Source organism: Pseudophryne corroboree, chromosome 6 (genome assembly GCF_028390025.1).
Source record: "Pseudophryne corroboree isolate aPseCor3 chromosome 6, aPseCor3.hap2, whole genome shotgun sequence".
Classification (NCBI taxonomy): Eukaryota; Metazoa; Chordata; class Amphibia; order Anura; family Myobatrachidae; genus Pseudophryne; species Pseudophryne corroboree.
This window is the reverse complement of record NC_086449.1, coordinates 814,441,027-814,464,325: the sequence shown is the minus strand read 5'-3', so window position 1 is coordinate 814,464,325 and position 23,299 is coordinate 814,441,027. Positions and strand designations below refer to the sequence as shown.

At 49.0% G+C, this 23,299-nt stretch overlaps 1 protein-coding gene across 6 annotated transcripts in view; it reads right to left on the bottom strand.

The window, feature by feature from the left end:
* The window catches only part of LOC134933699 (aldo-keto reductase family 1 member C1-like), a 145,775-nt gene that overhangs the window by 9,321 nt on the left and 113,155 nt on the right, over positions 1–23,299 (bottom strand). For 3 of the 6 annotated variants that reach the window (XM_063929084.1, XM_063929086.1, XM_063929085.1), the window contains 3 exons: positions 17,430–17,552; positions 15,240–15,349; positions 13,170–13,332 (listed from right to left, as the gene is read on the bottom strand). The exons of 1 other annotated variant lie outside the window; for it this stretch is intronic. In XM_063929084.1, the coding sequence (XP_063785154.1) occupies positions 13,170–13,332; positions 15,240–15,349; positions 17,430–17,552 (396 nt within the window). The remainder of the gene's footprint in view (positions 1–13,169; positions 13,333–15,239; positions 15,350–17,429; positions 17,553–23,299) is intronic. 2 more of the 6 variants (XM_063929087.1, XM_063929088.1) reach the window with 2 other exon arrangements.

Below are 23,299 nucleotides of genomic sequence, written 5' to 3'. Positions count from 1 at the left end.
GACATTTTTTAGTAGCAATTCTGCTAATCTTTCGTTCGCACTTCTGCTAAGCTAAGATACACTCCCAGTAGGCGGCGGCTTAGCGTCTGCAATGCTGCTAAAAGCAGCTAGCGAGCGATCAACTCGGAATGAGGGCCATGGTTTTGCCCAACTGCTAACAAAGGCCCTCATTCCGAGTCGTTCGCTCGGTATTTTTCATCGCATCGCAGTGAAAATCCGCTTAATACGCATGCGCAATAGTCGCACTGCGACTGCGCCAAGTTATTTTGCTAAGAAGATAGTATTTTTACTCACGGCTTTTTCTTCGCTCCGGCGATCGTAGTGTGATTGACAGGAAATGGGTGCTACTGGGCGGAAACACGGCGTTTTATGGGCGTGTGGATGAAAACGCTACCGTTTCCGGAAAAAACGCAGGAGTGGCCGGAGAAACGGGGGAGTGTCTGGGCGAACGCTGGGTGTGTTTATGACGTCAAACCAGGAACGACAAGCACTGAACTGATCGCAGATGCCGAGTAAGTGTGGAGCTACTCTGAAACTGCTAAGTAGTTTGTAATCGCAATATTGCGAATACTTCGTTCGCAATTTTAAGATGCTAAGATACACTCCCAGTAGGCAGCGGCTTAGCGTGTGTAACTCTGCTAAATTCGCCTTGCGACCGATCAACTCGGAATGAGGGCCCAAGTTCCTGCTGCAATCAACTCAGAATTACCCCCATTGTAGTAGCTGAGTATTCTGCACATTAGCAGTGAGCTGTGATGACATATCAGACATCATAGGAGGTCATTCTGAGTTGATCGCACGCTGCTGAATTTCACTGCAATGTGATCAGATCTCTACTGCGCACCGCAATGCGCAGGCGCGTCATACGGGTACAAAGTGGATCTTTGCTGAGCTATGGATTTAACGAAGAATCCATACGCACAGCCGATCGCAAGAAGATTGACAGGAAGAGGGCGTTTGTGGGTGTCAACTTACCGTTTTCTGGGAGTGGTAGGGAAAACGCAGGTGTGTGCGGGCATTTGGAGGGCGGGTGTGTGACGTCAATTCCGGCACCAAATAGACTGAGGTGATCGCAGCGGCTGAGTAAGTTCAGACCTACTCTGAAACTGCACAAAATGTTTTTGCAGAGCTCGGCTACACAGGCGTTCGCACACTTGCAAAGCGAAAATACACTCCCCCGTGGGCGGCGACTATGCGTTTGCACGGCTGCTAAAAACAGCTAGCGAGCGATCAACTCGGAATGAGGGCCAAAGTTTTAAGAGATCCAAACCAGTGGGGCTCTGGACCCTCTGCCCCCAGACCCTTCACTAGTTTGTGAAGATTGACTGCAGTGTTCACATGAAACAGAGTCAGGAGATAATGGAGAGAATCTAGTGTGACATACACTGCACAGTTGTGTTTACCAATTTCACAGTAAGCAAAATAACATACACACAGACAGTTATATTGCAAGCCTGCCCTACTGTATGTGATAGGAGACTAAGGAGGACATTTACTAAGCAGTGATAAAAGCGGAGAAGTGAGCCAGTGGAGAAGTTGCCCATGGCAACCAATCAGCATTAAAGTAACATTTAGAATTTGCATACTATATCAGTATACAGAGCAGCTGATTGGTTGACATGGGGCACTTCTCCACTGGCTCACTTCTCCACTTTTATCACTGCTTAGTACATATCCCCCACAGGGAGAGAGAAGGACACCAGCACACCCTGAGCTGCACTGCCCCAGTGAGGCTGTCAGCTTACTATATCACAGTAAATACTAACAATTTCTGTCCCAAATAGGATCCAGATAGTGTACACAAGCGGCTCTCCCCCTTTGCTACACCCTGTATCAGATATCCAGCGTGGCTGAGGAGGCAGGAAGCGCTGTGTGCGCTGTCTGTGTCTGCAGAAAGCAGAGGAAGCCGCCAAAACGCCTCAGGTCCCGCTCTGATGTAGCTCCGCCCCCTCAAATGGCACCGGACTTACACTAATATATTATACTGGCAAAGTCTCCTTTTAGCTCAAAACATCACAACAAGTGCTAGTCAAGCGTTTTTGTGCCAGTTCCACACGGGGGATCTTAGCGGAACCCTCTTGGGAGGGTCCCGTACGCTGTGCCCTTGTTCAGCCGCACTTTGAACCGGGGGACCCCTCAAGCGGGGCCCCTGGTTTGTACTCACCACGATGTCACCTTCAGGCAGCGTTAGCGGTGTGCGGCGTGCCGTGCCAGGGACAGACACTTTTCTGTATTGATCCAAGACAGTAACTTGGTAGATGGGATGGACCTTACAGAGATATTGGAGGCGTTCTACCAAACCCTTTAAACAAGAGAGTTGGAGACGTTGCATAATGTATGTAACGAATTGGGTTCTAGCGATCAGTTTATATAAGGTACTTTTCCCTTTTAGAGGCTTCAGTAAATCTCCCCTGGACCTGTGACTGTGCAATGGGGGTCATTCCGAGTTGTTCGCTCGTTGCTGATTTTCGCAATGGAGCGAATAAGGCAAAAATGCGCATGCGCATGGTTTGCAGTGCGCATGCGGTAAGTATTTTAGCACAAAACTTAGTAGATTTACTCACTTACGAACGAAAATTTTTAATTGTTGAAGTGATTGGAGTGTGATTGACAGGAAGTGGGTGTTTCTGGGTGGAAGCTGGCCGTTTTCTGGGAGTGTGCGGAAAAACGCAGGCGTGCCAGGATAAAACGCGGGAGTGTCTGGAGAAACGGGGGAGTGGCTGGCCGAACGCAGGGCTTGTGTGTGACGTCAAACCAGGAACAAAACGGGCTGAGCTGAATGCAGTGTAGGAGTAAGTCTCGAGCTACTCAGAAACTGCTAAGAATTTTCTATTTGCAATTCTGCGAGTCTTTCGTTCGCTATTCTGCTAAGCAAAGATACACTCCCAGAGGGCGGCGGCCTAGCGTGTGCAATGCTGCTAAAAGCAGCTAGCGAGCGAACAACTCGGAATGACCCCCATTGTGCGGAGGGTCCTGTACTTTGTCCCCACTCCTTTATTACGGGGCTGTGTATCAGTGCAAATATGTACACGACTGGAAGTAATTTCCAATAAAACGTACTGTACACTTAATTCCTTCTCATAGGACTGACCTCATCTGTGAAACATTGTATCCAAATAACATTTATCCTTAGAGAAGTTATCTAACTGTAATTTCACATCCCCAGCAATACGGTACCTTTTCCCAGCTCTAAGCAATGCAGTGAGGGACTCATGTGGCCACTTAATCTCATCTGGATCCATTTAACGCAGAATCAAAAGTGAGTTTAACTGAGACTATCGCCATGGTAACATCTGATATTCTCCGTACACTGGGGGTAATTCCAAGTTGATCGCAGCAGGAATTCTGTTAGCAATTGGGCAAAACCATGTGCACTGCAGGGGGGACAGATATAACATGTGCAGAGAGAGATAGATTTGGGTGTGGTGAGATCAATCTGCAATCTAATTTGCAGTGTAAAAATAAAGCAGCCAGTATTTACCCTGCACAGAAACAAAATAACACACCCAAATCTAACTCTCTCTGCACATGTTATATCTGCCACACCTGCAGTGCACATGGGCCCTCATTCCGAGTTGTTCGCTCGGTATTTTTCATCGCATCGCAATGAAAATCCGCTTAGTACGCATGCGCAATGTTCGCACTGCGACTGCGCCAAGTAACTTTGCTATGTAGAAAGTAATTTTACTCACGGCTTTTTCATCGCTCCGGCGATCGTAATGTGATTGACAGGAAATGGGTGTTACTGGGCGGAAACACGGCGTTTCAGGGGCGTGTGGCTGAAAACGCTACCGTTTCCGGAAAAAACGCAGGAGTGGCCGGAGAAACGGTGGGAGTGCCTGGGCGAACGCTGGGTGTGTTTGTGACGTCAAACAGGAACGACAAGCACTGAACTGATCGCACAGGCAGAGTAAGTCTGGAGCTACTCTGAAACTGCTAAGTAGTTAGTAATCGCAATATTGCGAATACATCGGTCGCAATTTTAAGAAGCTAAGATTCACTCCCAGTAGGCGGCGGCTTAGCGTGTGTAACTCTGCTAAATTCGCCTTGCGACCGATCAACTCGGAATGAGGGCCATGGTTTTGCCCAACTGCTAAAAAATTTCCTGCTGCGATCAACTTGGAATTACCCCCACTGATCACTTTATTTACTCAGAGTTTTCCAGTCTTCCAATCCCCGGAGAACCGGCCGTCAGCCAGCTAAGGAGAGTGTGAGGTGTCATAGCTAGTCAGGGAAAAGAGGCTTTTAGTGTTAAAAGCATATTTGCAGGAGCAAACGCAGAATTTCAAGAGGGGGGTTTCCAAATGTTTGGTTTTAGAGTGATTGTCACCGTCCTATGAAGGATGCATAATTAGCATGTATCAGTCTATAGTTTACAGTCATCATCGAACCCCCCTCCCCCAACACCCTCCCCCTCCCCCACTGTCACACATCAGAGGCGGCGTTCGCCGCGCTTACCCCTGCGTGTCTGCTGGTTGGTGTTGCGGCCTTTGCCTTCGGTGAGCCATGGGCTCCGGCGTCTGGCTGGTGCGGTTCTCCGGGGCATGGGCGCCGCCATGACACCCGGCATCACGTGGACGGGGGGCAGGTGACGTCATAAAACTGCTTCGCCAATCCAGTGCTGGCGGAAGATTCAAAGTCAGACGCCAGACAGAGCTTCAGTGCCTGAGTATCGTCTTTCCCTGACGTAGATGCCAGCGCTCCTGTTCCCGGCAAGGATCTCTGTGGTTGTACTCCAGTGTCTCCGGCATTTCCAGCTACCAGTTCGCTGCACCAGTTCCAGTGTATTCAGCGGCCGGTATATCTCTCTGTGTTCCAGTCACCAGTGCTCCTAGGAATCAGCGTGGCTGCGGGCCTAAATCACCGTTCTCAAGTTCTGCGAATCAACAGCGTCTTAAACCCCTGCACCAACAGCGTCTCAAACCCCTGCACTTCAGTTCCTCACATCATCAGCGTCTCAGTCTCCGTTCTCAAGTTCTGCAAATCAACACCGTCTAAAACCCCTGCACCAACAGCGTCTCAAACCCCTGCACTTCAGTTCCTCACATCTTCCACAAGTTATCAGTGACTTTTAAACATCACCCACAGTTTCTTCAATTACCAGCATCTCTAATACTACTCACTAAAACCCTTCAGTGGGTCTGGACATTTCCCTCATTTATTCCTTTATGGCATTTGACTTTAAGTTGTTTTTCCTCCGCAATAAAGCTCTTTAATATTTCATCCAACTCCACTGTCAGCGTCCTGTATGAGGAAATCCTATATTAGGCCTCCCCTTTTCCAGCTCAGTTGTGGTTCCTCTTCCCAACCATCGGAAGAATCCCCGAGTTTACAACACCCTCAGTCTAAGCCAGTGACACCCACACAAGCACTCTACACCCACCCACCTACTTTACCCAGGAGCTGGGACAACCTGGCCAAATTCTAGTGTCTCCCAGAAATTCTGAGGAAGCAGGCAAGTATGGAATAATGTTTATTCATATATTCTGATTGGCCAATTACTGTCTGTACTCTACGTGTGTTGTAATTGTTAATCAAGCTGGGTTTTTTTTAAAGGCACTGTAGACAGAAAGCTAGAAACAGACATTTGACAACCCTCTTCACAACAAACCGGGAAAATGTCCTCAATTATCTGCTGCTAAAATGCACAGATCGTTATACAGTATTTTCTGGTAATTTTGTTTCATTTATTTATAAAAGTACAGTGACCTACTCTATGTTTGCCACAAGATGGCGCTGCAGTTCCTACCAATATTGGTTGCTAGGAATATACCTCCCAACTGTTTGGTTAGGGCTTATGGTTGCGTTATCCCTCTTCCCTCCGCCATTCATTTACCTGGTGTGCAGAGCAGTGGTAAATTGGTCAAAACTAACATTGCCACCATATGGACACAGGGGCAGATGGTTGCCACTGTTGGGAGTGTTGTTAAAAATTATTTATTTGAGACCTGGGTAGCTATTGTAGAATTACATCCCAGCAACTCAGACATAGGGCCTCTGACCGCTGGGGCATGCTGGGAACTGAGCAGTCTCGCTCCCTGGTTCTACTGTTCATGGGCTTATCTACTAATGTGGCCAGGCCCCATGTGAGCTCCACATAGTGTTGGCCACTGATGTTTGGTGTTTTTTATTTTTTAATCATCGATGGATCGGGCCCAATGGCAAGTGTCTTTGCCATTGGCTGCTTAGTTTTGATGTTTTTTTTCTAGCATAGTCCCTGCAGCGGAAGTGTTATTGGGCCTGATTCAGATGTGGTTGGAGGTGCGCACTGATGCGCAAAGTACCGGTATTCGGTATATTTCGCATGCGCCGGACCCGCTCTGCTACACAGGACACAGTACGGCATCTGACTGTCAGTGACTGACAGTTTGGGGACGGGCAGGAGGGGACAGCGATGGGCTCCGTTTGTGAAAACAGAGGCCTTTTGGGGGGGGGGGGGAGAGACCACGGATATTTCCTCCTTTTTGCGATGTGCATCTTGCGCGTCCCAATTGGTGCCGCAAGCCGTCCAATGGTGCCCGGGATCTGTAATGAAGCCTCCGAATGCCAGCCTACCCATGACTTCTGTCACTAGGAGACCCGAGAGTCAATCAGAGAGAGCCACGGAGTGCCGCTCCACTGACTGGCTATGTGCTCCTGCGTTGTCAGTCACCGGCTCCCATAGAGTTCTATGGGCTTTTTCCCCATAGAACTCTACAGTGGGAACAGCGACTATGTGGTAAACCACAACGTCAATTGAGGTCCACCACAAGATTGACCTCAATAGACCTTGTGGTTTACCACACAGTTGCACAGCACTCAGTAAATTTATTCCGACTTTTCGCATACATTATTAGAAGTTTTACAAGTTACATATATAACAGGAGATTCAATTGGTTTCCTTGTATGTCTTTTCTCTGACGTCCTAGTGGATGCTGGGAACTCCGTAAGGACCATGGGGAATAGCGGCTCCGCAGGAGACTGGGCACAACTAAAGAAAGCTTTAGGACTACCTGGTGTGCACTGGCTCCTCCCACTATGACCCTCCTCCAGACCTCAGTTAGATTTTTGTGCCCGGCTGAGCTGGATGCACATTAGGGGCTCTCCTGAGCTCCTAGAAAGAAAGTATATTTTAGGTTTTTTATTTTACAGTGAGGTCTGCTGGCAACAGACTCACTGCTACAAGGGACTAAGGGGAGAAGAAGCGAACCTACCTAACTGGTGGTAGTTTGGGCTTCTTAGGTTACTGGACACCATTAGCTCCAGAGGGATCGACCGAAGGACCCGACCTTGGTGTTCGTTCCCGGAGCCGCGCCGCCGCCCCCCTTACAGAGCCAGAAGCATGAAGATGGTCCGGAAAATCGGCGGCAGAAGACTTCAGTCTTCACCAAGGTAGCGCACAGCACTGCAGCTGTGCGCCATTGCTCCTCATGTACACCTCACACTCCGGTCATTGATGGGTGCAGGGCGCTGGGGGGGGGGGGGGTGCCCTGAGGGCAATGTTACACACCTTGGCTGGCAAATCTACACCATATATAGTCCCAGAGGCTATATAGGTGTAAATTAATACCCCTGCCAGAGTTTTAAAACGCGGGAGAAGTCTGCCGAAAAAGGGGCGGGGCTATCTCCCTCAGCACACTGGCGCCATTTCTCCCTCACAGCTCCGCTGGAATGAAGCTCCCTGGCTCTGCCCTGCAGTCTACAACTACAGAAGGGTAAAAAAGAGAGGGGGGCACTAAATTTAGGCGCAATATAACTATATAGCAGCTATAAGGGGATATAAATCAGTTAGTCCCTGTATTATATAGCGCTCTGGTGTGTGCTGGCATACTTTCTCTCTGTCTCCCCAAAGGGCTTTGTGGGGTCCTGTCCTCTGTCAGAGCATTCCCTGTGTGTGTGCGGTGTGTCGGTACGGCTGTGTCAACATGTTTGATGAGGAGACTTATGTGGAGGCGGAGCAGATGCCTATAAATGTAATGTCACCTCCTGCGGGGCAGACACCTGAGTGGATGGACTTATGGAAGGAATTACGTGAAAGTGTCGACTCCTTACATAAAAATTTTTATGACATGCCAAATGCGGGACAGCCGGCTTCTCAGCTCGTGCCTGCCCAGGCGTCTTAAAGGCCATCAGGGGCTCTAAAACGCCCGCTACCTCAGATGGCAGACACAGATGTCGACACGGATACTGACACCAGTGTCGACGACGAAGAGACTAATGTAATGTCCAATAGGGCCACTCGTTACATGATTGAGGCAATGAAAAATGTATTACACATTTCTGATATTACCCCAGGTATCACAAAAAAGGGTATTATGTTTGGGGAGAAAAAACTACCAGTGGTTTTTCCCTCGTCTGAAGAATTAAATGAAGTGTGTGAAGAAGCGTGGGCTTTTCCTGATAAAAAATTGGTGATTTCTAAAAGGTTGCTAATGGCGTACCCTTTCCCGCCAGAGGATAGGTCACGTTGGGAGACACCCCCTAGGGTGGATAAAGCGCTCACACGCTTGTCAAAGAAGGTGGCACTACCGTCTCCGGATACGGCCGCCCTTAAGGAGCCTGCTGATAGAAAGCAGGAGGCGATCCTGAAGTCTGTATATACACACTCAGGTATTATACTGAGACCTGCTATTGCTTCAGCATGGATGTGCAGTGCTGCAGCTGCGTGGTCGGATTCTCTGTCTGATAACATTGACACGCTTGACAGGGGTGTAGTACGGGTGACCGGCGGTCTCCTGACCGCCGGTCACCTTACCGACGCCGGGATCCCGGCAGCATACCGACGCCGGGATCCCGGCGGGGAGGGGCGAGTGCAGCAAGCCCCTTGCGGGCTCGCTGCGCTCGCCACGCTGCGGGCTCGGTGGCGACCTGCGGTCGCTACAGGCTCTATTCCCACTCTATGGGTGTCGTGGACACCCACGAGTGGAAATAGTCCCTGTTGGTCGGCATGCCGACCATCGGGATAGTGAGCCGTCGGGCTCACCGAGGAGGTCATGTGACTGTCGGTCAGCTGACCGGCGGTCACATGAAAACCACCCCTTGACAGGGACACTATATTGCTAACCATAGAGCATATTAAAGACTCAGTCTTATACATGAGAGATGCACAGAGGGATATCTGCCGGCTGGCATCTAAAATAAGTGCAATGTCCATTTCTGCCAGGAGAGGCTTATGGACTCGGCAGTGGACAGGGGATGCAGATTCTAAAAGGCACATGGAAGTTTTGCCTTATAAGGGTGAGGAGTTATTCGGGGATGGTCTCTCAGACCTAGTTTCCACAGCAACAGCTGGGAAGTCAGCATTTTTGCCCCATGTTCCCTCACAGCCTAAGAAAGCGCCGTACTATCAGGTACAGTCCTTTCGGCCCCAGAAAAGCAGGCGGGGAAAAAAGCTGCAACAAACAGCCGGTTCCCAAGGACAAGGGCCTTCCCCCGCTTCCTCCAAGTCCGCCGCATGACGGTGGGGCTCCACAGGCGGAGCCAGGTACGGTGGGGGGCCGCCTCAAAAATTTCAGCAATCAGTGGGCTCGCTCACAGGTGGATCCCTGGATCCTTCAATTAGTATCTCAGGGGTACAAGCTGGAATTCGAGACGTCTCCCCCTCGCCGTTTCCTCAAATCTGCCTTACCGACAACTCCCTCAGGCAGGGAGGCTGTGCTAGAGGCAATTCACAAGCTGTATTCCCAGCAGGTGATAGTCAAGGTGCCCCATACTTCAACAAGGACGGGGTTACTATTCCACAATGTTTGTGGTACCGAAGCCGGACGGTTCGGTGAGACCCATTTTAAATTTGAAATCCTTGAACACATATATAAAAAAATTAAAGTTCAAGATGGAATCGCTCAGGGCGGTTATTGCAAGCCTGGACGAGGGGGATTACATGGTATCCCTGGACATCAAGGATGCTTACCTGCATGTCCCCATTTACCATCCTCACCAGGAGTACCTCAGATTTGTGGTACAGGATTGTCATTACCAATTCCAGACGCTGCCGTTTGGACTGTCCACGGCACCGAGGGTATTTACCAAGGTAATGGCGGAAATGATGATACTCCTTCGAAAAAAGGGAGTTTTAATTATCCCGTACTTGGACGATCTCCTGATAAAGGCGAGGTCCAAGGAGCAGTTGTTGGTCGGGGCAGCACTATCTCGGGAAGTGCTACAACAGCACGGTTGGATTCTAAACATTCCAAAGTCACAGCTGGTTCCTACGACACGTCTACTGTTCCTGGGGATGGTTCTGGATACAGACCAGAAAAAAGTGTTTCTCCCGGAGGAGAAAGCCAAGGAGCTGTCATCTCTAGTCAGAGACCTCCTGAAACCAAAACAGGTATCGGTGCACCACTGCACGCGAGTCCTGGGAAAAATGGTAGCTTCCTACGAAGCAATTCCATTCGGCAGGTTCCATGCAAGAACTTTTCAGTGGGACCTATTGGACAAGTGGTCCGGATCGCATCTTCAGATGCATCGGCTGATAACCCTGTCTCCAAGGACCAGGGTATCTCTGCTGTGGTGGCTGCAGAGTGCTAATCTACAAGAGGGCCGCAGATTCGGCATACAGGACTGGGTCCTGGTGACCACGGATGCCAGCCTTCGGGGCTGGGGGGCAGTCACACAGGGAAGAAACTTCCAAGGGCTTTGGTCAAGTCAGGAGACTTCCCTACACATAAATATTCTGGAACTGAGGGCCATTTACAATGCCCTAAGTCAGGCAAGGCCCCTGCTTCAAAACCAGCTGGTACTGATCCAATCAGACAACATTATGGCAGTCGCCCATGTAAACCGACAGGGCGGCACAAGAAGCAGGATGGCGATGGCAGAAGCCACAAGGATTCTCCGATGGGCGGAAAATCACGTGTTAGCACTGTCAGCAGTGTTCATTCCGGGAGTGGACAACTGGGAAGCAGACTTCCTCAGCAGACACGACCTACACCCGGGAGAGTGGAGACTTCATCCAGAAGTCTTCCAACTGATTGTAAACCGTTGGGAAAGTCCACAGGTGGACATGATGGCGTCTCGTCTAAACAAAAAGCTAGAGAGATATTGTGCCAGTTCAAGGGACCCTCAGGCGATAGCTGTGGACGCTCTAGTGACACCGTGGGTGTACCAGTCGGTTTATGTGTTCCCTCCTCTGCCTCTCATACCAAAGGTACTGAGAATAATAAGAAGACGAGGAGTAAGAACGATACTCGTGGTTCCGGAGTGGCCAAGGAGAGCTTGGTACCCAGAACTTCAAGAAATGCTATCAGAGGACCCATGGCCTCTGCCGCTCAGACAGGATCTGCTGCAACAGGGGCCCTGTCTGTTCCAAGACTTACCGCGGCTGCGTTTGACGGCATGGCGGTTGAACACCGGATCCTAAAAGAAAAGGGCATTCCGGAGGAAGTCATTCCTACGCTGATAAAAGCCAGGAAAGACGTAACCGCAAGCCATTATCACCGTATTTGGCGAAAATATGTTGCGTGGTGTGAGGCCAGGAAGGCCCCAACAGAGGAATTTCAGCTGGGTCGATTTCTGCACTTCCTACAGTCTGGGGTGACTATGGGCCTAAAATTGGGTTCCATTAAGGTCCAGATTTCGGCTCTGTCGATTTTCTTCCAGAAAGAACTGGCTTCACTGCCTGAAGTTCAGACATTTGTAAAGGGAGTTCTGCATATTCAGCCCCCTTTTGTGCCTCCAGTGGCACCTTGGGATCTCAACGTGGTGTTGAGTTTCCTGAAATCACATTGGTTTGAGCCACTTAAAACCGTGGATTTAAAATATCTCACGTCGAAAGTGGTCATGCTATTGGCCTTGGCTTCGGCCAGGCGTGTGTCAGAATTGGCGGCTTTGTCGTGTAAAAGCCCTTATCTGATTTTCCATATGGATAGGGCGGAATTGAGGACTCGTCCTCAGTTTCTCCCTAAGGTGGTTTCAGCGTTTCACCTGAACCAACCTATTTGTGGTGCCTGCGGCTACTAGGGACTTGGAGGATTCCAAGTTGCTGGACGTAGTCAGGGCCCTGAAAATATATGTTTCCAGGACGGCTGGAGTCAGGAAATCTGACTCGCTGTTTATCCTGTATGCACCCAACAAGTTGGGTGCTCCTGCTTCTAAGCAGACTATTGCTCGCTGGATCTGTAGCACGATTCAACTTGCACATTCTGCGGCTGGATTGCCGCATCCTAAATCAGTAAAAGCCCATTCCACAAGGAAGGTGGGCTCATCTTGGGCGGCTGCCCGAGGGGTCTCGGCTTTACAACTTTGCTGAGCTGCTACTTGGTCAGGGGCAAACACGTTTGTAAAATTCTACAAATTTGATACCTTGGCTGAGGAGGACCTGGAGTTCTCTCATTCGGTGCTGCAGAGTCATCCGCACTCTCCCGCCCGTTTGGGAGCTTTGGTATAATCCCCATGGTCCTGACGGAGTTCCCAGCATCCACTAGGACGTCAGAGAAAATAAGATTTTACTCACCGGTAAATCTATTTCTCGTAGTCCGTAGTGGATGCTGGGCGCCCATCCCAAGTGCGGATTGTCTGCAATACTTGTTTATAGTTATTGCCTAACTAAAGGGTTATTGTTGAGCCATCTGTTGAGAGGCTCAGTTATATTTCATACTGTTAACTGGGTATAGTATCACGAGTTATACGGTGTGATTGGTGTGGCTGGTATGAGTCTTACCCGGGATTCAAAATCCTTCCTGATTGTGTACGCTCGTCCGGGCACAGTATCCTAACTGAGGCTTGGAGGAGGGTCATAGTGGGAGGAGCCAGTGCACACCAGGTAGTCCTAAAGCTTTCTTTAGTTGTGCCCAGTCTCCTGCGGAGCCGTCTATTCCCCATGGTCCTTACGGAGTTCCCAGCATCCACTACGGACTACGAGAAATAGATTTACCGGTAAGTAAAATCTTATTATTTACATAGTCACACATACATCTCAAGTAAGGAAAAGGATTACTGCCATGACACAGCCACTTATCTCTAGTACATGTCATTACATTAAGACATATTATAATTAATGCTGAACATCATAGTTGGCCCGTCACCCCAATACAAAACTACAGACGTCCCTCCTTGTCAGCTGTGATACAGAGAAACAGGTAACTCAACACCTAATATAAGCAAAGCTGTGACTATTGGTTATTAAAATACAATGCTCCGTTATGTCACATTTCATACAAGTGCGTAGACCCTTAGGCGCTTTCTGCTACCTGTATGTTCTGCAGGATGCGTCCAGGAGTGAAGCTCTTCACTATGGCCGCGCAGCCCCTCTGAATGGTATAGCGAATGGCTACCTGCCCAGGACTTTTCTTGTACTTCTCACCGATCGATAGCAGGACGGGATCTGTCAATAGACTCGGATTCTTATCCGTCCTGCAGAAAGGAAACAGAGTCGTGGTTGACCGTTAGGTGACCAAGGAAACTGCTTCAGAAAAGGGATGCCGCACATCTTTATTTTTTAAAGCGGTCACTTATGCGGGAGATCCTGGTCTCTCTCTCATGATTGGCTGAGAGCAGCCTCATTTCCTGTACTCACTAATAGGGACATGCACTAAGCAGTGATAAAAGTGGAGAAGCGAGCCAGTGGAGAAGTTGCCCATGGCAACCAATCAGCTGCTCTGTATATTTTTATAGTATGCAAATTATAACTGTTACGTCAATACTGATTGGTTGCCATGGGCAACTTCTCCACTGGCTCACTTCTCCGCTCTTATCACTGCTTAGTAAATGTACCCCTAAGGGGTCTATTCATGAAGCAGTGAAAAGTGTAGAGAAGTGAGCCAGTGGAAAAGTTGCCCATGGCAACCAATCAGCATTGAAGTAACATTTATCATTTGCATACTATACAATTGTACGGAGCAGCTGATTGGTTGCCATGGGCAACTTCTCCACTCTTTTCACTGCTTCATGAATAGACCCCAAAACACCATTCAGCTCTTCGGGGTTTAATGCAAAAGAGGAATCCAACAAAAGCTCATCTGGCAGAATATATGACTGCTATAATATGGGTGTTTTGTCAGGGGCCACGTGTACAATCTCTGTACAGCAAGGTGCAGTGTGGCCCCAACTGATTCGGGGGACCTATGTGCACTGTACACACTGCTCACAATATATACTGTATATGTTCCTGACTACAATATAGGGGCTGTGCAATACACGAGCCACTAGGGTATGAAGCCTCTTTTGTCCACTAGCCACCAAAGATCGAAGTGTTTGTTCTATTGGCGGATTCTGTGATGGTAACAGGTGTGAGAGGTGTACGATGGAGGTCAGCCCACCACACAGCAGATAACTTATCCAGAGATTAGTTTATTAACCTGTAGATAACCTATAGAAAGCAGGTGGAAAGGCAGGGTCGGACTGGCCCACGGGTACAGGGGAAATCCCCGGTGGACCCCACTACCTGAGGAGCCAAGGTCACCTGGCCACACCCCTTAAACATGGACTGGACTGGCCGTCTGGCACATGCCAGAAGGGCCAATGGCCCGTTGGGGCGGTCCATCCACATAGAGAGCTGGCCTGGCGGCACACAGCTCAGCTTTCTGGCTCTCTGTTCACCCGCCCACCTGCATGTCCGTGAGTGGCACACTGATAGATGGGGACGAGCCGCGAGGCACCTTAACATGCCAGGGCTGGGAAGCAGCACTAGACCGTCCCTGGTCCCTAGCACTGCATTTCCCTGGTGGGCCCTGACACTGTTAATGAGTATGCAGCAGGTACACAATGCAGTGGGGTAATGCACACCTGTGTGTGTCTAGTGGTGGCAGTGGAATACATAATATGTATATAGCATTAATGGCACAGTGATATAAATAGAGGCTCTAGCTATAACATACAGGAGTAAATGTAATAGGGTGCAAGAAGCTGCAGCTGCGGGAGTTTGTTCAAGAATGCGTGTATTTTTAAAGCGCTAATCATTTACAGCGTGGTTTTGCCTTGTAAACGATTGCCGCTTTAAAAAATACAGGAATTTTCGCACAAACTCCAGCACCTGCGGCTTCTTGCACCCTATTACATTTACTCCTTAGTCTCCGTGCAGGATACGTTCAGGGGCACATCCTTCCCTATACAGGACGAAGGAGAGAAGTTGCGCAGAGAACGTGCATGTGCAGTGTCGCACTTGGGCAGGGTAGGGGGTCACGCCTCTGGCAGTCTGTGGGTCCTAGTGCCAGAAGGAAGATGAGACAGCGCAGAGCGTTCTCCTCACCTCCTTAGGTGAGGTGTTACTCCTGGGGAACATAGTAGGCTCCCTTAAGCGAATATAGGATAGCGTCTCTCACCATTCTGCAACTGCCGGCGTTCCCATCACCCCATAGCAAACAAGAGCGATCTCTTCAGATTTACAGAAGTCCAGCAGCTCATTCTCGTTCAGGTACGGGTGACATTCTATCTGCAAGGAACAAGGCACAGACCAGGCTAATACATCACTAAGCACGGGGGCTCTTTATTTTGTTTTATTATTTCTCCTATTAGCTATTTAGATTGTAAGCTCTTCAGCCGAGGCAGTTATTTATTTAATCTTCCATCTTATAAGTCAGTACGTGCCTTGTTTTCATGTATGTAGTTATGTCCTTAGCGCTGCCGCTGCTTTCATAAACTTTCATTCAGGTGCATTTAATGCAAACATCAGTCTTCATTCTCTTACACACTCTCATTAGCCAGGAATAAACTTCCTTGGGGAAACTGCCCCGAGTTACTTCCAATACCTCTATTACATTTATTATTACAGAGATGGAAATAGTATAATTGCTTCTGTCTATTCTTTTATACTTGTACTGTTGTTTTTATTTACTTCTCCTTTAATTTACATCTGCATAGATATGAATAGGAAAATTACACCGTATCTATACTTTACTGTAATTATTAATTTTATTCTTCGTTTCATTATAAGGATTCCTGCTACCTCCATTCCCCTCCTCATCTCACTGCCCCAGTCACATACAGCCATGTCCTCACTGACACATCACTCATCTCCTGATATACTCTGTGCTGCTGGGGGACCCTGCTCCTCCCACTATATAACTCTCAGTCTGTGACTTCCTGCTGCATCCATTCCCCTCCACACATCATGTCACTGCCCCTGTCACATGCAGCCCTGTCCTCACTGACACATCACTCATCTCCTGATATACTCTGTGCTTCTGGGGACCCTGCTCCTCCCACTATATAACTCTCAGTCTGTGACTTCCTGCTGCCTCCATTCCCCTCCTCACATCATGTCACTGCCCCTGTCACATGCAGCCCTGTCCTCACTGACACATCACTCATCTCCTGATATACTCTGTGCTGCTGGGGACCCTGCTCCTCCCACTATATAACTCTCAGTCTGTGGCTTCCTGCTGCCTCCATTCCCCTCCTCACATCATGTCACTGCCCCTGTCACATGCAGCCCTGTCCTCACTGACACATTACTCATCTCCTGATATACTCTGTGCTGCTGGTGACCCTGCTCCTCCCACTATATAACTCTCAGTCTGTGGCTTCCTGCTGCCTCCATTCCCCTCCTCACATCATGTCACTGCCCCTGTCACATGCAGCCCTGTCCTCACTGACACATCACTCATCTCCTGATACACCCTGTGCTGCTGGAGACCCTGCTCCTCCCACTATATAACTCTCAGTCTGTGGCTTCCTGCTGCCTCCATTCCCCTCCTCACATCATGTCACTGCCCCTGTCACATGCAGCCCTGTCCTCACTGACACATTACTCATCTCCTGATATACTCTGTGCTGCTGGGGACCCTGCTCCTCCCACTATATAACTCTCAGTCTGTGGCTTCCTGCTGCCTCCATTCCCCTCCTCACATCATGTCACTGCCCCTGTCACATGCAGCCCTGTCCTCACTGACACATCACTCATCTCCTGATACACCCTGTGCTGCTGGAGACCCTGCTCCTCCCACTATATAACTCTCAGTCTGTGGCTTCCTGCAGCCTCCATTCCCCTCCTCACATCATGTCACTGCCCCTGTCACATGCAGCCCTGTCCTCACTGACACATTACTCATCTCCTGATATACTCTGTGCTGCTGGGGACCCTGCTCCTCCCACTATATAACTCTCAGTCTGTAGCTTCCTGCTGCCTCCATTCCCCTCCTCACATCATGTCACTGCCCCTGTCACATGCAGCCCTGTCCTCACTGACACATCACTCATCTCCTGATATACTCTGTACTGCTGGGAACCCATTCCTCCCACTATATAACTCTCAGTCTGTGTCTTCCTGCTGCCTCCATTCCCCTCCTCACATCATGTCACTGCCCCGGTCACATGCAGCCCTGTCCTCACTGACACATCACTCCTCTCCTTATATACTCTGTGCTGCTGGGAGCATTTAGATGCTACAGTTTGAGCTATCCCCTCGCACATCAGGACTGTGGATACACGGCCACGCAGGAGATATCAGAGGGAAACAACAGGCCTCTCCGTCCATAGTTAAACACACTCTATATAAACATCTACTTTGCTACCTGATTGCAGACCGGCTTGTATTTCAGTCCCGGCTTATTTAGGATCAGCTCCAGCCCTTTGCGGTTAAAGTTGGACACTCCGATCGACTTCACCAGCCCAGCGTCTTTGCACTGCTCCAGAGCCTGGATCAGAAACAACATGAGAAGTCTCAGGAGGGATGGAACGCCTGCAGCTGGATCTCGCCGCGGTCCAGAAAATCTGATAAACTAATTACATACACAGGCCTTGCTTTTAGCACTGACACAGTGCAGCAGTAAGAGAGGCCCCTATGGCACGGCTGAGCCAAATGTGTCATATTGCACAATGCTTCATGGATCCAGTTTCCGAAAACTGGGTAAAGTGTCCCTCCTGACTAACCTGATAAATGTGTCAATTGACGCATTATTGCTGGGGGGATCGAAGGTGCTCTTTGGTCTAAAAGGCTGTTCCTTCATGGCCCCATCTTTGTGTTTGCTGAAAAAGTCCCTTAATCGTAACTGTCTATAAAACCGGTACAATTCGGTTTCCCACTGAAACGCTGTCTGTTTGTATGTTGGTACAAGTGTTAACCCTTTAGATAATACCGCCATTTCTACTGGTGTAAGGGTGTGTTTAGACAGATTGAACACCACTACCTCTTGTTCCCCTTTGTGTATGTTCTCTCTTGGCCCTTTTCGATGCTTTGTCCCCCCTCTCCTACAGGGTCTCTGCCTCCTTTTTGTAATGACTCCTTGTGTACACACGTTCCCGAAAAAAAGGCTGTCTGCTGGTGGATGGCTGGTTCTGAATCACTCGGGATGTTTGGGAGTCAAGGTCAGTATATATCCTTTCACCCCTTCTCCTACCCCTATTTGCTTGACAGCCTCTCCAGGTGCTTCTCACACCTGGATTAGTAAACCACGGATAGACCCTGAGTTCTCTATAATCCTCCTTTACTTTTCTAAATTTGTTTTTTTTGAAAGATAGTAATTCCAATCTAAAACTAGCGACACTGGCTTCTAATTTCGTGAGCCAGTCTCCCCCTGTATCTGACTGTAAAATCTGAATTCCTGTTGATTCACAATCGATCAATTCCTTATTAAGAACCTCGATTTCAGTGTTGACCCGTTGGATAACTAAGATCATGAGGTCAAAGCTGCACTGGTTAAGTATTAGACACCATTGTCGGCAAAATTCTGTATTGTTGCGTCCGATGGTCGGCTGGTTCCTGATACGGAAGCCCCTGGGTATGTATTTATCCTTATGATTCTGTGAAAGAGTTAAGCCCAGTACTCACGGGCCGATCAAGGAGAGATGCGTGCTGAGCGAACCGCTCAGCACACATCTCTCCTGCCGCTCAGCACAGCGCGATCTGTGCTGAGCGTGCGGGGGGAGACGGGGGGGCCGCTCACTTCACCCAGCGGGTGAAGTGAGCGACCCGCTAGATTGGCCTGCATGCAGGCCAATCTAGCAGCGGCGATAGCGATGTGCGGGGCCGCGCATCGCTATCGCCGAGGGGGCTACACACGGAGCGATCCTGCCGATATTCTAAGCAATCTAGTCAGATTGCTTAGAATATCGCTCCGTGAGTACCCCCCTTAAGACCATGTAGCTCTCATTCAGTATGTCTTATCTTAATCTTCAACAAGTCAGCATAAACTTCAGTGGGACTGTCTGTATCAAATGCTAGTTCATCAGTAGCTGAAAACAGAATTTTAGAAATGTCCTTCTCCAAAAATCTTTTGGTGCCTGTCAGGTCACCGACATCTAGATCCATAGTCTCCCAGGTTAATGAATAAGTATAACAAACAAAACAGTTCCAGAATCCACATGTATATTATTCTTGTAACAAATTCTGAGACATGACTTTAGTGGTGCAATTCATATACCAAACAGCAATCAAATAGAAAAAGCGAATTGAATCGCACACACTTTCCAATCTTTTGCTGGGTGCACGGTGAAACAATTAGTATAAAGAAATTCGTGGACTTTCCACATAAACCAGCACACCATAAGTAGCAGAAATTTTCAATTCATTTAATCCATATTGAATTTCCAAAAGTGCAATGTGCAATGTGCAATGTGCAAGCATAGGCATGGGCCCTCATTCCGAGTTGTTCGCTTGCTAGCTGCTTTTAGCAGCTTTGCACATGCTAAGCCGCCGCCTACTGGGAGTGAATCTTAGCTTATCAAAATTGTGAACGAAAGATTAGCAGAATTGCGAATAGACACTTCTTAGCAGTTTCTGAGTAGCTCGAGACTTACTCGGCATCTGCGATCAGTTCAGTGCTTGTCGTTCCTGGTTTGACGTCACAAACACACCCAGCGTTCGCCCAGACACTCCTCCGTTTCTCCAGCCACTCCCGCGTTTTTCCCAGAAACGGTAGCGTTTTTTTACACACACCCATAAAACGGCCAGTTTCCGCCCAGAAACACCCACTTCCTGTCAATCACACTACGATCACCAGAACGAAGAAAAAACCTCGTAATGCCGTGAGTAAAAGACCTAACTGCATAGCAAATTTACTTGGTGCAGTCGCACTGCGGACATTGCGCATGCGCATTAGCGACTAATCGCTCCGTTGCGAGAAAAAAATAACGAGCGAACAACTCGGAATGACCCCCATGGATAATAAAATGATACTTAGCAATTCAATGCATCAGAGTGAGTGGCAGCTCCTACAGCTGTTTCGGTGCCGAAGCACCTTCATCATGGGAATAGCCATCAGTGTATTCTGCCATAGCCAAACACCACATGTATATATACCAATCTAATCACCAATTAACACACAAAGTACAAAAACCTGTCCATTCAATCATTAACCAAGTGCTCACCAATCAAATGTGTAAAATGAGGGACATCCAGCTCCTCCCCCGCCGCTGCATCCCGCCATTGGTCCGCCAGCGTTTCCTATGCTGCATGTACGTCACCGGCCACGTCTTCCGATGGTCGGAACTAATATCTCAGGTCAGGGCCTCATGGACAGCATTGTTCATTGCGCCTCCCGGAAGTGACGCGGCATTTACGCCGTCATCACCTATCCGGCCTTACTGACGTTGCTAAGCAACCGAAACTATAAACAAAAGCGCTGGCCGGCCAATAGACACCGGGGCAATATTACATGTCGCGCCTCCCGGAAATCATGCGGTATCCGCTCCGTCCACACCTGTCTCGCTCCCTGTATACACCAATCACGTTGCTAAGCAACTGCAGCATAGTCACAGGCACTGTACGGCCAATAGTATTGCTGCAGCGGCGGGGGGGGGGGGGGGGTGTAACAGCATTCAAACTACTCATTGCCACAATAACATATAATAAGAATTTACTCACCGGTAATTCTATTTCTCGTAGTCCGTAGTGGATGCTGGGAACTCCGTAAGGACCATGGGGAATAGCGGGCTCCGAAGGAGGCTGGGCACTCTAGAAAGATCTTAGACTACCTGGTGTGCACTGGCTCCTCCCACTATGACCCTCCTCCAAGCCTCAGTTAGGTACTGTGCCCGGACGAGCGTACACAATAAGGAAGGATTTTGAATCCCGGGTAAGACTCATACCAGCCACACCAATCACACCGTACAACTCGTGATATGAAACACAGTTAACAGTATGAAACAATAGAGCCTCTCAACAGATGGCTCAACAATAACCCGATTTAGTTAACAATAACTATGTACAAGTATTGCAGATAAACCGCACTTGGGATGGGCGCCCAGCATCCACTACGGACTACGAGAAATAGAATTACCGGTGAGTAAATTCTTATTTTCTCTAACGTCCTAGTGGATGCTGGGAACTCCGTAAGGACCATGGGGATTATACCAAAGCTCCCAAACGGGCGGGAGAGTGCGGATTACTCTGCAGCACTGAATGAGAGAACTCCAGGTCCTCCTCAGCCAGGGTATCAAATTTGTAGAATTTTGCAAACGTGTTTGCCCCTGACCAAGTAGCTGCTCGGCAAAGTTGTAAAGCCGAGACCCCTCGGGCAGCCGCCCAAGATGAGCCCACCTTCCTTGTGGAATGGGCATTGACAGATTTTGGCTGTGGCAGGCCTGCCACAGTATGTGCAAGCTGAATTGTACTACAAATCCAACGAGCAATAGTCTGCTTAGAAGCAGGAGCACCCAGCTTGTTAGGTGCATATAGGATAAACAGCGAGTCAGATTTTCTGACTCTAGCCGTTCTGGAAACATATATTTTCAGTGCCCTGACAACGTCTAGCAACTTGGAGTCCTCCAAGTCCCTAGTAGCCTAGGCACCACAATAGGCTGGTTCAGGTGAAACGCTGACACCACCTTTGGGAGAAACTGAGGACGAGTCCTCAATTCTGCCCTATCCATATGGAAACTCAAATAAGGGCTTTTACAAGACAAAGCCGCCAACTTTGATACTCGCCTGGCAGAAGCCAAGGCCAATAACATAACCACCTTCCACGTGAGATATTTCAGATCCACGGTTTTTAGTGGTTCAAACCAATGTGATTTTAAGAAACTCAACACCACGCTGAGATCCCAAGGTGCCACAGGAGGCACAAACGGGGGCTGACTCTGCAGCACTCCTTTTATAAATGTCTGAACTTCAGGTACTGAAGCTAGTTCTTTTTGAAAGAAAATCGACAGAGCCGAGATCTGTACCTTAATGGAACCCAATTTAAGGCCCATAGTCACTCCTGCTTGCAGGAAATGCAGAAATCGACCTAGTTGAAATTCCTCTGTTGGGGCCCTTTCGGCCTCACACCATGCAACATATTTTCGCCATATGCGGTGATAATGAGTTGCTGTAACCTCTTTCCTGGCTTTAGTAAGCGTAGGAATGACTTCCTCCGGAATGCCCTTTTCCTTCAGGATCCGGCGTTCAACCGCCATGCCGACAAACGCAGCCGCGGTAAGTCTTGGAACAGACAGGGCCCCTGCTGCCGCAGGTCCTGTCTGAGTGGCAGAGGCCATGGGTCCTCTGATATAAATTCTTGAAGTTCTGGGTACCAAGCTCTTCTTGGCCATCCACGAGTATCGTTCTTACTCCTCGCCTTCTTATTATTCTCAGTACCTTTGGTATGAGAGGCAGAGGGGAGAACACATAAACCGACTGGTACACCCACGGTGTTACCAGAGCGTCCATTGTCTGTTGAGAAGATCTGCTTCCCAGTTGTCCACTCCGGGAATGAACACTGCTGACAGTGCTAACACATGATTTTCCGCCTATCGGAGAATCCTTGTGGCTTCTGCCATCGCCATCCTGCTTCTTGTGCCGCCCTGTTGGTTTACATGGGCGACTGCCGTGATGTTGTCTGATTGGATCAGTACCGGCTGGTTTTGAAGCAGAGGCCTTGCCGGCCTCAGGGCATTGTAAATGGCCCTCAGGTCCAGAATATTTATGTGTAGGGAAATAACCTGACTTGACCAAAGTCCCTGGAAATTTCTTCCCTGTGTGACTGCCTCCCAGCCTCAAAGGCTGGAATCCATGGTCACTAGGACCTAGTCCTGTATGCCGAACCTGCGGCCCTCTTGAAGATGGGCACTCTGCAGCCACCACAGTAGAGATACCCTGGTCCTTGGAGACAGGGTTATCAGCCTATGCATCGGAAGATGCGATCCGGACCACTTGTCCAACAGGTCCCTCTGAAAAGTTCTTGTATGGAACCTGCCTAATGGGATTGCTTCGTAGGAAGCTACCATTTTTCCCAGGACTCGCGTGCAATGATGCACCGCTACCTAATTTGGCTTCAGGAGGTCTCTGACTAGAGATGACAACTCCTTGGCTTTCTCCTCCGGGAGAAACACTATTTCTGGTTTATGTCCAGAACCATCCCCAGGAACAGTAGACGTGTCATAGGAACCAGCTGTGACTTTGCCCTGTTTAGAATCCAACCATGCTGTTGTAGCACTTTCCAAAATAGTGCTACCCCGACTACCA